This window comes from Chrysochloris asiatica, unplaced genomic scaffold, assembly GCF_000296735.1.
Source record: "Chrysochloris asiatica unplaced genomic scaffold, ChrAsi1.0 scaffold00034, whole genome shotgun sequence".
NCBI lineage: Eukaryota > Metazoa > Chordata > Mammalia > Afrosoricida > Chrysochloridae > Chrysochloris > Chrysochloris asiatica.
Genome location: NW_006408552.1, coordinates 2,759,314 through 2,775,177, shown reverse-complemented (window position 1 = coordinate 2,775,177; position 15,864 = coordinate 2,759,314). Strand labels below are relative to the sequence as shown.

Here is a 15,864-nt window from a genome sequence, read left to right as displayed (position 1 = left end):
TGGCATGGTGAGACAGCAGTCTGTCGTCTGACTCTGGATTCGGGTTTACCAGCCCCTGCAACCATGTGAGTCCGGAGAAGCCTTTAGCCTGACACCAGACTCACTGACTGGGACTTCCAGCTTCCACAGCATGACGGTTCCTGAGATGCTGCAGTGAATTATGGGACACAACGATGGTGGGGAAGAGTACTGAGGGAAAGAGTAGTCAGTGTTAGAGGCGACAGCAGGTTAGAAAGGCTCAATATCTGGAACATCTTTAACCTCTGCCTCCTAGGCATAGGCCCTGTGCTGATCCTTCTGAAAGAAACAACTCATTCACACAGTCTTCTTGGTATTCTCAATGGCTTCATATGAATGAGAAACCTGGACAACTAAAAAAGCAGACAGATGAGCTCAACTGTGCTGCTGGCGAGGAAAACAGAACCCACCACGGCTGCCATGAGAACAAAGAGCCCTGCTGATGGACAGGTTGGTAGTTCAAACCCACCAGCCACAGAAGGAAGACGTGAGTCTGCCTCTGTGAAGGTTCCCTGGGCCTCGGAAATGCCATGAGAAGTCCTCCTCTGTCTTGTATGGTGGCTGTGAGTCAGAATGGACTTGACGCAGTGTTTTGGTTTGACCAGAACAAGTCAGTCACAGAAATACAAACAAAAAACTCAACTGTGAGGACTGTGAAATTTCTTCTTGCTTATTTTGAACACGTCACCAGGAAAGACCCATTGCTAGGCAAAGACATGGTATGTGGTAGGAGGTCAGCAAAAATGAGGGGACCCTTCAATGAGATGGGCTGGCACAAAGGTGCGACAAAGGCCCCCCCGGCTCCTGGAGATGGTGCAGGGCCAGCCAATGCCGCGCTGTGTTGTGTATTCACAGCTGCACCAAGAGTCTGAGCCAGCAGTATGGCAACTAACACCACACACTTCCATGCACCAGGGTGCTCCTCAAAGGCGGAGCCAGGTGGGCTGCACACAGTTCTTTGGCACAGTAGCACAGGGGTATGTGGCGTGGCGGGGAGCTGGGCAAGCTGGTCCCTTTTTGCATTTTTCAATCTTGTTTAATAAATTCACATGGGAACTCTACCTGAAGAGCAACTACTACTCAGATAACAAATAACCGGGCAGGTGACCTGGGAGAGGCAGGAAGTGCCTTGCTCAGAGTCTCGGCCGATCAGAGGCAGGGCCAGGGCTCCTGGGCCTCTCCAGAGCTGATGAGGGGCCCAGGCGAAGCAGGCGGTAGAGCTACGGCCCACATCCTGGGAGGTGATAAGGAAGCCCACAGTGCAAAGATATGAGAAGTACAAACAAAACAAAACACCAGTCAGTTCCTGACCAAAAGAGAAACCAGGTTTCAGAGTGTCCGGCTGGGGGTGCTCATTTCTTAGAGCCGACTCTCTGGTCCCTGGGAAAACACAATCCCTGAGACCGGAAGCAGTGAACGGGCAGGCGGTCCCAGAAGTCATGGGGCTCAGTGTGGGACTCGGGAAAGAAAAGTTTAAACGTGTCTTGGTTTCCCTTCCCTCAAAACCACCATTTCCGTAACAGTCTCCAATGCCACAAATGGCACAAAGACGACTTAAGAACATGGAATTGGAGATGGATAAAGAAGCAAAGGCTCTGATTAGAAAGTGTCCTTGTCCCCAGCATTGGTCTAAAGGCTGGCTAGCTTCAGCCAACTTCCCTGCCCCCACAGCACAGTGTCCTGCATGGTAGAGGGGTTGGGGTCACTCTGGGTCAGCAGACAGCAGGGGTTCTGGCCTCTCACCCAGCCTTCTGGTCTCTGGGAGCCACGGGATGCAGGGGGAAGCTCGCGGGGCTTCAGTTCTGACGGGGCGCCCACTTGTCCAGGCCGAGTCTCCCCTGGATACCTCCCTCCACAGAGCCCCTGCCCAGGTTCTCTGTTCAGTCCAACCTGGGTCCTCTCTGCCGGCTGCTGCTTCTGCTCTCCAAAATGACCCTTCGTCACACATCAAAGCCCCTCTCTTAGGGCTGAGGCTGCCTGCAGCTCCCTGTGCACACAGGGCCTCCACCACCCTGTATCCACAGCTGCTGGGTGCAGGAAAGGAGGGGGACAGGCTGAGTGATCTGCACCCTGCCCCCAGCCGCCAAAGCTGCTCTATGTCCTGCAACTGCAGGACACCGAGCCCATTTCTTCCAACGTCTGTGGTGCCATTTCAGAGTCTTCCCATGTCCAAACAGGACCTAAAGGTCTTTGTTCTTTATGGAATCAAAGTCTTGAGTCATTGAGGTTTCAATGTGTGAGGCCAGGGACCAGGCCGGAAGTGGTGTACCCTCCCCTTCAGCAGGGACAGCCTGTCCTTAGGCCAGTCTTGCTGAAGGGGAGGTCACATGCTTGCTCTCTACTAGTCCAGGGAAGGGGCCGGGATGGTGTCCGAGGTAGGGAAACATGGTCATCGCCTCAGGATGACGCTGGGCTCGTCCTCTTCTTCCTCTGTTCCAGACACCTCCTCAGAGCTGCTGGATGGCTGCTCCTGGCCCCGACGGCTTCCTAGAATCACATGACATTCAGATTATATCCACACAAATTTACTCTGAATGAAGACAAAACAAAAAACCCAACCAGTTGCTGAGTATCAGAATAGCAGGAGAAAGACAGAAGAGGCTGTCTGCTTCCTTCCGTAAAGATGTGCAGTCTCGGACGCCCTGAGGAGCGTCCTCTGTCCTGCGGGCTCCCTGAGTCCGCACGGACCAGCTGGATCTGGGTTAGTTCGGCTGCCGTCAGGAGACCTGCGCAGTATGGTTTTCAACAGCCGTATTTTCGGAGACTAGCTCACCAAGCCTTTCTGAGGGGCCTCTGGGCAGATTTAAACTGCCAACTTGGAGTTAGTAGCTCAGTGTTTAAACTTTGTGCCTCCAGGGGTTCCCTTCCGAAAATAAAGGGACTCTTAGCACACAAAAAAGCACCCAGGAACAGACGGGATCAGCGGTATAGCTCATCAGCCCCCACCCCAGGCTGTCCTTTTAGGCAATAAGGCTAGGTCACAGATCTGATCCACCACTGCTCTGATGACCTGTGCACCACTGCCCTCACCACCAACAGTGTCCTTGGGCTCGGGCACGTGACTTCCACGCTGGCTCTGTGACACTGAACGGGAGGCTCACAGCCCTGCAGCGGGCCCATATGGTACAGCAGAGAACTCTGCCACAGCCAGGTGGCTGGTTTCCTGGCTCATCCAAAACAAACCAAGAAGCCCCCTGACACTCGTGTGTGGTTTTCCCTTCATGATGCCAGTCCCCACAGGACAGCTGAGCTGGCCGAGCCCAGAGACAACATGTTCCCGAAAACCCCTCCTCCTCCCTCTCGGGCAACAGTCGGAGCCTACATCCCCCAGCTCAGTCTGGCCAGGCAGCCAGCTCACAACCAGGGGGGCTCTCCACTGGGGGTGCTTCCTGCAAACGTACTCAGCCCAGTGCACTCGCACACACACACACACACTCAGAATTCCGCTACTGTCAACACCGAGCTAACAAAGAGTCACCTGGTAGGCGGCCTTGAGGTGCCCACCCATTGCCACTGAGTCAATCCCGACTCACAGTGATGCTAGACAGGGTTTCCGAGACTGCAGATCTTTATATGGGAGCAGCTGATGGGTTCGAATCACTGGCCCTTTAGTTAGGAACCCAGCACTTAACCCACTACGCCACCAGGGTTTCTTACCAAAGACACAGCACAGGGCACAATGTGCTTTCACACCCTTGCACACCAGCTGGGAGAGGTGACCTAACGCGCTTTCTCCTCCTCCTGCACCTCGCGCCACACAGAGCGAGAAGGCTCAACAGAACAATCGAGAATATTTTAACAGCTAACATTGGCTGAATGACGCTGTAAAATAAGCACTGAACTACAACCATGAGGTTGGTGGGTCACACCCACTAGTCACTCCTCAGAAACCCTACAGAGGGTGGTTATGAGTCGGAAAATGACTTGATGACACTTAACAACCTGCTCTGTGCCAGGCGCTGTGCTAATCTTTATATAAATGATCTGGTTTAATTCTAATGTAGTCTGTGAGTGATCACTAGTGCATACCCATTTTACAGAGCAGGAAAGTCGAGTTCGCTCCTCACAAGGGCCCAGGATTGAAGCCTGGATTGTCTGCGTCTATATGTCTCTGCCCTGAACCATCACCCTAACTCGCCTTCAGAAATGTGTAAGGAAAGGGAAGCTAAACTGAGTTGGAGTCAGGAGTCAGAAGAGAAAAAAATAAAAGCCATGGAGTGCAGTGAGGTGGCTGGAGGAGTCAACCCCTGGCACAGTGCCCCAAACCTGCTCAAGTAAGAGAAAAGAACAACCAGTCTAGGGCCTGGGGGCCACCCGATGGGGCTGCTCACAGCCAGCAGCAGCTGGCCCAAGGCCCTGAGCACTGCATGTCCCTGCTGCTGGGCCCATGCTGCACACAGCAGCCACAGGGCCCTGCTCTAGAACTCGGGTTCCGAGACTGACGAGGGAAACAATCTCGTTTTCTCTCTTAATAGTCACTGGAAGCCTCTCTGAGAGCTCACGTGGCTCTGAAGACTGTAGGTCACGCGCACAGGATCTGATCGTCCAGAAACTGTACAACACGGATGAACCCACTGGGTGACCAAGACATGCAGGGTTCTGGGTGCCTGGGCTGAGGGCTAACTGAGAAGGGCTCCAAGCAAGTAGTCTTTGGAACTGAACTGCCCAAAAATGCATGAGCTCACTGAATAGCAAACAGAATGGATTCGTGTGTGTGGGAAACATGTGGTCAGGAAGCTCTGAGTGAGGAGAAACCTAGACATCTGACACATGACCCATGTACATTCAAACCACTTTGCAACTCAACAAATGAATCCACCCATGAATCCACCCCACTGTAGGATCAGCACTGGACCACGAACCACAAGGCTGGCAGTGCAAACCCATCAGCTGCTCCTTAGGAAACTCTACATGGTCACTATGAGTCAGAACGGACTCAAAGGCCTTACACCAACGTCTTGTAGGGTTCTATTGTTGTAAAGTGCCGTCAAACAGGTCCAGACGCATGCTGACGCTGTGTAGGGTTTTCGATTCTTCTTGGATCAACCATCAACACTCACGGAAGCAGCAGTCAAGACATGAAACAACGTATTGCATTAGGCAAATCTGCTGCACAAGACCTTTTTAAAGTTGTTGAAGAGCAAAGATGTTAGCTTGAGGACTAAGGTGCGCCTGACCCAAGCCATGGTATTTTCAGTAACCTCATATGCATGCGAAAGCTGGACAGTGAATAAGGAAGACCACAGAAGAATTGATACATTTGAGTTACGGTGTTGGAGGAGAATATTGAAAGTGCCATGGACTGCCAAAAGAACCAACAGATCCGTTTTTGGAAGAAAGGCAGCAAGAGTGCTCCTTGGAGGCCAGGATGGCCAAATTTCGTCTCTCATACTTTGGACATACTGTCAGGAGGGACCAGTCACTGGAGAAGGATATCATATTTGGTAAGGTGGAGGGTCAGAGAAAGAGAGGAAGACCCCAACAAGATGAATATGCCAAGTGGTAGCATTGATGGACTCATGCATTTGTCAACAGTAGTGAGGTTGGCCCAGGATCAGGCAATGTTTCATTCTGCTGTGCGTAAGGTTGCTATGGGTCGGTACCAACTTGATGGCACCTAACAATAACAACAAGGGTTTTCAAAGAGCAGCTAGTAGGTCTGAACCACTCTCCTGAGAAGTTGGAGGATCCCAGGATAGAATGAAGAAGGGAGCAAGAAAAAGAATGTGTTACAAATGTATGAAAGCCCTTCACTAAAGGAGGTGGGGAAAAGAGTGACGTCTGTAACACTAACGTGTGAACGCTGTCCTTGATTCTGAAACCACTTGTCCTCCACAGCGGAGTGGACTGAGCCAGTGAGGAGGATGGTGGGAGTCAGCTGACTCACTGGGAGACAGAGCTCACAGGAAAACAAGGCAGGGGGGAGAGGGGACGGCTGGAACAACCCAGTAACCATGGATTCGAGCTAGAGACATCAGGATGAACTCAGGGTGAGTGTAATATAGACCCAGGGGGCTACAACTACAACTTGGTGTGTGCCCACCTACTTCTGCCACCAAGTCCATTTTGACTCCCAGCGACCCTATGCAGGGTTTGCAAGGCTGTAAATCTCCCCACCGTGCCCATGGCCCTTGGTATGTGGGGATATACTAGCTAATATGCACACACATTTTCTTTGCTCCATCAGTTGGGAGGGCCTATGTGGTTCAGTGAATTCTTGATATAAATCTTCCAGCCATAATCTTTGCAATTTCTACTGGACAGGACTATGTTTGTGACCCACCAAGTAGACTGAGTAGCTTCCTAACGTCCTAATAATGTCAATATGGTACATAGCACCCATGTGGGGTGGGGTCATGCAAATAGTGTGTATGGAACTCAAATGTGGGAGCTGCTCAGTGTTGCCACCATGCTAGGTTTAAAATGAGCATCTCAGAAGTGAAAAGGGGACTCTACCATCAAGGAAAAGAAGAGCCAGAAGTGGAGCACATCCCTTGGACTCCGAGATCCCACATGCTGGTCCTCCCCGATCCAGGAGACAGGAGCTGTGTGATGTCCCAGAGAAGTGGGCTTCCCGGCTGCAGGGAGAAAAGTCTTTGGAAAGCAGGCTTGCTTGCGGTGTAGGTTGCCTCCCAGGCATCTGTCTAGGAACTAGGCTTGTGAATTGCAGCGCTAACTCTGAGGGCCTTCAAGCTGAGGCTTCTTGGTGGCATGGGAGTGCCTTTTGGTAGAACTCAACTCAGTCTGCAACACTGCTTGAGCAGGGCAGAGGCCAACGGGCCCTGTGGCCAGCAGGTTGAGGGACAGAGGGGTATGGCTAAGAGGCGTCTGTCCTGGTGTTCCTGATCCTGAATTGCAGCCTGTCAGCTGCCCCAGTGACCCCGCAGTTGTGAGCAGTGCCTGTCAGTTCTCCATAACGGAGTACTGAGCCCAGCGGAGAAGTGAACCGTGTAGAGAACACCGTGGGGTTGGCAGAGACAGTTGGAGGATGGAAGCATGTCTGACCTCTACCTCCCTCACAGGGATCAGCCTTGGGCTGAGGCTGAGTTTCAGTCTCCAACACAAGGTCTATAGTTCAAACCTACCGGCCGCTCCTCTGGAGGAAGATAAGACAGTGCGTTGCTGTGGAGATTCTCTCTTGGAACCCTAAGGGCCAGTTCCACTCAATCCTACATGTAAGGTGGCTATGATTCAGAACTGACTTGAAGTCAGAGGATTAGATTTTTTGCTTGGTGTTCCTCCTTGAGAAGCCAGAGGAGGTCAGACACTGCCCACTTCATGCCATTCTTATAGCCTAAGAACAGCAACATCGCAGGAGCAAGGAGCACCCATAGTCCCCTGAGGCCATTTTAGTTTCTAATACCATTTTTGCAATAAAAGGAAGGAGGACCGCTTGAGGAAGTGGCCGATTATGGGACGGGAACAGGAAATAAGCAGATAAGCCTGAAATATCTTGTCATGCCAGAAAATAAGGAAGTGCTAAGATAACAAAGGAAAAGGCACTTCACAATGATGGTATACATCAAAGGGACACAGGAACCAACTGAGAGAGCACCAATGGCCATCTGGAACAAGGTGAAAAACAAGATCCTGTAATTATGACCTAACACCAAACTGTTAGAGAATAGTCTAGAGTATAAAAGAAATACACTGCCGCAGAGTTCCAGATAATTTATGCAGTCAGCCAGCCTCAAAGCAGTGGACCATGACCCCCCACTCCTGAATATGGAAGGGGCTGCCTGTGAGTCACAGAGGGGGAGTCCCTGGCTGGCACAGGCTACTAGTGGAAAGACTGGCCGTTTGAGCCTACCAGAGAGGCGGTACCGACTCGATGGCATCTAACAACAACAACAACAAGAGGCATTTTGAAAGACGAGGGTCCCAGCCATGAAAACCCTATGTAGCCTAGCTGGTTCTGACACACGGGGCTGCCATCAGTCAGGAGTGACTTGTTACACTGGAGAGACCCGGCAGGCACTTTCTCGTGACATGATCAAAGTCAGCATCACGGACAAGTATGTTGGCATCTCCCCACACAAAACCCATAACCTCAATCCAATCATGAGAACAACAGACAGACCCCAGGCGAGGGGCCCTCTACAGACCATCTGCTCCCTAGGACTCTCCAGGTCGAAAGACAAGGCATGTCTGAGAAGCTCACAGTCCACAGGTGCCCAAGGAGCATGACCACTGAATAGGACACGGTCTCCCTGAGGTGACCCTAGGACTGGAAAAGGATAGCACCTCCAAACTACGGAAATCTGAATGTATGTATGTTGTTATCATCAAGTGCCGCTGAGTCAGTTCTGACACATCACAACCCAGTAGAGAGGTTTTCCAGGGAGCGGCTGGTGGGTTTGAACCACCTACCTTGTGGATAGCAGCCCAGTGCTTATTCGGTAATGCCACACCTCAGTTTTAGTAATGTATCAATTGTGACAAATGGAGCATACTAATGCAAGATGTTAATCATCTGGATGAAATTGGGTGTGGAATGTGGATTTAAAAATTATGTTTTAACTTACTGTGAATTGAGTGAAGGTTTAGAGACAAGATCATCCGTTTTACAGTCACCACACACTACCACTTGTCTTGTGTCAATGACTGCAGCATCCTCCATGGAACAAGTCACCCACTTCCTTTCTGGGGTTCCGATTGCCCTTCTCCCACCGTCCTTAGGGTATATGTCATTCCTTGGACTTTGAATGAAATTTTAAAAAATTATTTAAAAACAAAGATACTGTCCTACTCTCATGGAACTGAGGTTACAGCCAAGTACAACCTGTGATTAGCCAAGTAGAAAGGAGCCATGGTGGTGCAGGAGGTTAAGCACTGGGCTGTTCCAGCCCCTCCAGAGGAGAAAGAGGACGCCGTCTGCTCTTTCTGCCTCTTCCAGTCTCTGAAACTCTAGGGGGCAGCTCTGGTCTGTCCTGTCCTGTGGCTAGGAATCCGGGAAGGCTAGGTCTGCTAGGCTGAGGGCAGTGAGGTAGGAGAAACTTCACAAACAGGATGTCTCCAGGTGGATGAGGCGGCTGCACAGAGATTCAGCAGACACAGAGATCTGAGCATGTGCACAGGGCGTGAGGATGGGAGTGGCCCCACAGTGAGGGCCAGGCCCACAGTTGTTGCAGAACTTGAGTCTCAGCTGGGTAACTTGGGGGGTCCTGGCCCTGCCGCTCGCTCGCTCTGTCTCTGAGCCCCCACACAACTCTGAAGTGGGAAGGAGGATACACTAATCGAGCTCATTAATCCACCCCAGCACTCCAAACTGGGAGGTACATGCGAAACAGTCAATAAACACTAGCTGCTGCTATTATTTATGCAAAAGAATGAAGGACAACCCAGTCTGTTTTAAAAAGAGTTTTGGAGGCTGTTAACAGGTGGGTGGTATGTTGGGGGTGGCGGGGGGGTGAGGGCAGGCAGGGAAGAGGGTGGAGGCTGCTCGGATGGTCCAGCAAGAACTAGATTTACATTTTTGTAAGTCTTTGTAAGACCGTGACTTCCTCGGAAATGCCTTCCCCATCTATATACATCTTTATATACATTTTTTCAGTCATTGCTGGTAAGTGTGTTGTTGTTGTTGTTAAGTGCCGTTGAGTCAATTTCAACTCATAGCAACCCCGTATAGGGTTTCCAAGGAGCAGCTAGTGTGTCTGAGCCTCTGACCTTTATCCCACAGCACCACACCAGGACTCCACATAATTTTAAGTCGATGTTGGCAAGGTTATGGTAAAAATGTACATCATTGCATTTTGCCGATGGCAGTAAAAATGGGCACACTTCTTTGGAAGGACTCCTGGTGTGGTGCAGTAGGATCAGCACTGGACTGCGAACCACAAAGTCAGCAGTTCAAACCCTCCAGCTGCTCTGGCACTTAACAACATCCCTTTGAGAGATACCTGACAATACATTTTAAAACCACAAATTCTTTTCATACTCCATGATACAGTAATTCTCATTGTTGGATATACATCTGAAGGGAATAATCCAAAAAGGGGGAAAGGAGACAGATACGTAGTTTCTAGATTTAGAGAAAAACTGGGGTCAGTCTTGTGTCTAATAAAAGGGAAAGCGGTAAGAGGGTGAGCCAGACAGCATAGCCAGCAGAGTTCTCGGTCACATACTCACGGGTACACTCCAACAGTACATATTTAAACAAGTCTCTGCAATCAGGGGGCAGCTGCTGACAAGCTCTCTCAGGGGTACACTTGTCTTAAGTCTCGTTTGAGTATCTTAAAAAAAACACACTTTTGTACCGTGAAAAAAAATTATGATTCTGAGGTTCTGAGGTCAGGGCTAATAACAAATTTTTAACAAAACTAAAGTGCACATCTTCCTAAACCACTGAAGCGTTGCAATTAGTTTATGGGAATGCTGCTCCAATAAAGAACCAACAGGAAGGGAAGACCTCAAAGATGAGCCAAGAGAGGGAAGAGACCATCAACCTCAGCAAATGCAGAAACCATGGTTGGAGTCTAGATATTGGCAGAAGACCATAGAGTGATCTCATGTGGTTCAGCGGACATCTTGAACCTACTTAGCAAGCTTCCGGCTCAATGGACGTCAAAAGCACTGTGTGAAGACCAGTTTGCTCATAAAGCTGATCTTTGCATCAGTCTTTTAAGCAAAATTGAAGCTAACAAAGGTGATTTTATGGACCTAGCCAATGATGATTTTATGAAGTGAGTCTTGGATTTGCCAATATGATCCAGAGAACAAGGACCAATTAAAACAGTAGCATTGGAGAGAATCTACTAGACCAGTTAGAGTCAAGGCAGAGAGGTCAACTCAGAAAGTGACTGTTTTGAGATCCCAAAGGTGGTCACTTTGATAGATTTTCTTGAAAGAGATAGGAGGAGCACGGGGGCTTATTAGGAAGAAGTCTGAATAACACTGCAAACTGTACTGGTGAGAAAAAGGCCAGGAGTTACGTTAAGAAGTTGTTTTTTCCCATCACTACAATGCACCTGCTCATTCTATAAGAATTTTGTTGGGAGACTTTACACCATATCTACCCTACAGGCCTGATTTAGACCATTCGGGGTTGTTTTTTTGTTTTCAAACTCAACATTAAAATGGAACACAATTTGAGTCCCTTGAGGATGGCAAAACTACCATTTTGATGTGGTGCAAACAGGAAAACACGGAATTCTTCAGGGGAGGGATAGACAGATGGAAACAACGCTTGCCCAAGTCTACAGACTGAGACTTTCGGCAAGATGGTGGACTAGGCAGACGCACTACACGGACCCTCTACAACAAAGATACGAGAGGCCAGATGAAAACCCTCGAACCCTGAACTTCAGAGGAAAGGTTAGAGCAGTGGACAGAGTGCATGCTGGAGAAGAAACTGAGCAGGGACCGTGAGAGGAAGATGACTGGTGAATGGCCAGCCACGTGTGACCAGACTATTTTGAACTATGCAGGCAGCTTTGTCTACAGAAGGTGGCCTGGCTGAGCAGAGTTACACAGGAGATTGAAAAGATGTGATTCATTCATTTTTCCCCACGCTCACCTGGTGACCAGAGGTGTGACCCGCTCTCACCCTCATCCACCTGCAGCGCTGACCCTGTTCTGCGTGACCCCAGTATGAGGCTGGCTGCATGGCTTTGGTAACTGGACTCAGGCAGGTTCGGTTGGAGACCCATGGAACCCACAGAGCTACTGGACCAGCATTAGTCTAGCAGAAACCCTCATTACCAGCTACCCTGTCCTCAGCTCCCATGTAGTCCTAACAGACCTGAAACCAACCCCATCAAGGACCTCCACAAATCACTTCCAGGTTGATAACATCTAAGCCGATAGGACTTCACGGTAATGACCCACGCCCACCCACCCCGAGTTTTCTCTGGGTCTAACAGCTGCACTGATTTTTTGGGTTTGTTTTTTCCCTCTCACTGTTTGATCATTTTGCTAGTTTCCTCTCTCTTCTCCTCTTTTCATTCCCCTGGATTTCACTCTTTCTACCTCTGCTTTTGTTTATGCTTCTTTTCGTCTGTTTCTCGTTTTCCTGCTTTATTTTTCCTTTTCTTTTGATCTTTCTTTGTTCCTCTCTACTCTCTCTTTTCATCTTCCCTCTCCCTGACTTTTTCTAAGTGCTTGCTTTTTCATTTCTTCCTTCCTTCCTTCTATTTTCTCTCTTATTTTCCTCTTCTATAGCTCCATTTCCCTGTCAATCTTTTCTCTGTAGTAATTATATTCTTTTTTTTCTGGTTGCTGCCTGTTTTTATATCTTTTTTCTCTTTTCATTGTTGGTTCCTTGTTTATTCTGTTTTATTTTCTTGTGTGTTTGTTTGGGGGCAAGGGGAGAGGAGTTTTCTCCTCTTTCCCACCTGACAGGAGAGAGTAACCAAGTCCATACAGCCCAGTCACAACTGTATTCCCTGCAGCTCCGTTCACTGGGCAAGAGCAGATACCAGCTCCTAGACCACCCAATCTACACCAGCCAGCCCCACCCTACACTGAGGTGCACAAATGGAGAACAGTGCACACTCACTCTCCCATGCTCTAACTACACCCACAGGAGACGACAGCTGGTGAGAGTCTAAGAGCACATCAACGTACAATCATTAACTAAATACACAAATACACAACCCCAAAGTGCCCCAAGACAACAGACAACTTTACTCAAAGAAACAAGAGAGAATGGCTCAAATGACCAAGATGCAGACCCAGAAAATGTTTCTGATGAAGAAATAGAACTAACTGAAAAATAATTCAAGAGAATGATATTTAAGTACCGTCAAAGGATTGACAGAAATATTGAGGAAAGCAAAGAGAACACAATAAAAACTTTAGATGAATTCAGTAAAGACACTAAGAACAAAAAGACAAATGAAAATTCTGAAACAAAACCAAACCTGCAGTTAGAAATCCACAAGACCTCAGAAATCGACAACACATTAAAAGGACAATGAAGTAAATTCCAAGCAATGGAAGGCTGAATTAGTGTGCTTGAAGATAAATCTCTCAGTACTAGTAAGCTAGAAGAAAAACCAGAAACAAACAATGGAAAGATTCTAAGAAAATCTAAGAGTTACGTGGGCACCATGAAGAGGAATCACTTTCAGGTGGATCTAAATTCCAGAATAGGAAGAGACAAGCACGGAGAAAACTGCTGAGTATTTGCTGGAAGAAAAGTTCCCTAATGTCGTTACACAAGCAGCTGAATGAACCCTAATAGGTCAGATGCCAAAAGAAAATCACCCAGACATGTCATAATCAGACGTTCAAAGAAAAAAAAAGTTAAGAAATGAATCCTGAGAGCAGCTTGGGATAAATGAAGTTATCTATAAAGGAGAACCAGTAAGACTAAGCTCTGATTTCTTAGAAGAAACCATGCAGGCAAGAAGGCAATGGAACAACATATACAAAACTCTGAAAGGAAAAGGAGTGGCGCTGTGGGTTAATGCGCTGCACTGAAAAGTCATTTGAAGTACGTCGTTGGTGGTTCAAGCTTACCAGCCACTTCTCAGAAACCCTATTCAGGACCGCTATGGGTCAGGACCGACTCGACAGCATTCAACTACAAGAATCATATATCCAGCTAAGCTGTCTTTCGAATACAATGGTGAAATTAGGATTATTTCCAGATACACAGAAATTAATTTCAATAACTAGACCAACTTTACAAAAAAATACTAGAAGGTATTCTTTAGACCAAGAACCAACAACAGCAGACCACAATCTGAAATTAACATGACAATATCATACAGAACTGAATCCAGATATAGAAGTAATTTGTAAAAACCTGTAAGACTGAAAATAGGGAACCAGAGATAATCAATTTATAATGAAGTTAGTTTACTACAAAGCAAAAAAGAGGAAATAGTATAGATACAGAACTTCCATATAGCAGGAAAAAAATAATAAATTACAGGATAACCTCAAAGAAAATACATTTTATTTTCAAAATAAAAAGAGGAAAATGATAAAGATTCAGTACACATTAACACAACAGAAATAAAACCAAAAAGAAAACCCACCAGTAAAATTAAGTCAGTGCAGAAAATGGTGAGGAACAAAGAGACCAGTAGCACCACAAAAACCACACAGTAAAATGACAGCCATCAATTCACACCTATCAGTAACTACAATTGAACGACATAACTGGAATAAATGCACCAGAGCATGTAGACAGCAGAATGAATAAAAAATCAGGATTCTTCAATATGCAACCTACAAGAGATACTTCAAAAAGATGACGACAGTCTAAACAAGCCCTTCAACAGAAGAATGTTGAAATACACTGTGGTACATACACACAATGTTGAATAACAACAACGGACACCACACAAACCAGAAGAACCTGGAGGACGTTGTGCTGAGTGAAATTAGTCAATCACAAATGGACAAATACTGTTATGAGACCAATGTTGTGAAAAGGTAAGAAGCGGTTTTCTTGATAAAAAACACAATCTATAATGGTTACAGGGGGCTCGGAAAATGATTCATGAGCTAGAAGGTGGACACGTGTTAACATGGGGTGACGGGGCAGACAACATACAACAAGAGGGAGGCTAGCACAGGAAAGACAAGGGAAGACCACAGTAAAGATTCACGAGCTGGAGGGTAGACACATGTTAACATGGGTGACGGGACAGGCAATATACAACAAGAGGGAGGTTAGCAGAGGAAAGACAAGGGAAGACCACAGTAAAGTGAGCAGAGGTAAACACTGCTAACTGTTGGTACATGGAGGGGACAGCAATCATTGTAATGAAGCAAACTAAGTGATTTGCTGAATATTAAACTAACGAGCTGCTCTGTAAACCTTCACTGAATTCACAGTAAGATATTTTAAAAAGAAAGAAAGAAATGTACAGGCTTAGATGGAGGATCTGTTGAGAAACAGTTAAGTTCCCATTTTTGGTATTTTTTTTGTTTAATGAAGATTTCTGGCTTTGTAGCGATATTTTTTTGACTCACCCTCATATACTACGTCCTGTCAATTGCTGGAACATACTAAAAACTACGAAGAAATGAGATACTTATGCTGTCAACAAAATATGCAAAACAGAAAACAAACCCACTTAATATAAGTGCATAAAGTGACGTGTGCATATGGAAAAAAATGAGACGAAAATGTGACGGAGGGAAAATGCCGTTATGCTGAGGATATTGAGTTTTCCCAATGTTTACTTCTACTATGTTACAGTTGTTGTTAAGTGTGTTGAGTTGGTACTGACTTAAAGCAACCCTGTATAGGGTTTCCAAGGAGTGCCTGGTGAGCTTGAACCGCCAACCTTGTGGTTCATACTGACCTTGCAGTCCAGCACATTAACCCACAGCACCACACCAGGACTTCACCTTACACTGCTGCTGCTGTGAAGTGCCGTGGAGTCAGTTCCGACCCATAGCGACCCTGTGTAGGGTATCCGAAGAGCGGCTGGTGAACTTGAACCGCCGACCTTGAAGTTCAAACAGCTTTGCAGTCTGGCGCATTAACCCACAGTGCCACACCAGGACTCTACCTTATACTAGTATTTATATATTTTTAAATCCAGGAATCTGAGATTTTGTTCAGTAATTAAAGAAATACTGTGCAAAAAAGTCAGTAACCAACATCCATTCCTGATAAAAACACTCAACAAAATAGGAATTCAAGGAAAATTCCTCAACATAATAAAGAGCAATACACAAAACCAACTGCCTATATTACTCTCAAAGGAGAGAAATTGAAAGCCTCCCCTCTGCGAAGAGGAACCAGACTAGGATGCCCTCTGTCACCGCTCCTATTCAATATTGTGCTGGAAGTCTTAGCAAGAGCTATCCAGCAAGACAGGGAAATTAAAGGCATCCAAATTGGCAAAGAGGAAGTAAAACTCTCCCTATTTGCAGATGATA

General features: G+C 47.2%; 1 protein-coding gene across 1 annotated transcript in view; it reads right to left on the bottom strand.

Moving 5' to 3' along the window:
* Nucleotides 1–2,407: 2,407 nt before the first annotated feature.
* Nucleotides 2,408–15,864, bottom strand: part of PRKRIP1 (PRKR interacting protein 1 (IL11 inducible)) — a 43,016-nt gene continuing 29,559 nt past the window's right edge. Inside the window, exon 6 of the mRNA XM_006859826.1 lies at nucleotides 2,408–2,505. Within this exon, the coding sequence (XP_006859888.1) occupies nucleotides 2,408–2,505 (98 nt within the window). The remainder of the gene's footprint in view (nucleotides 2,506–15,864) is intronic.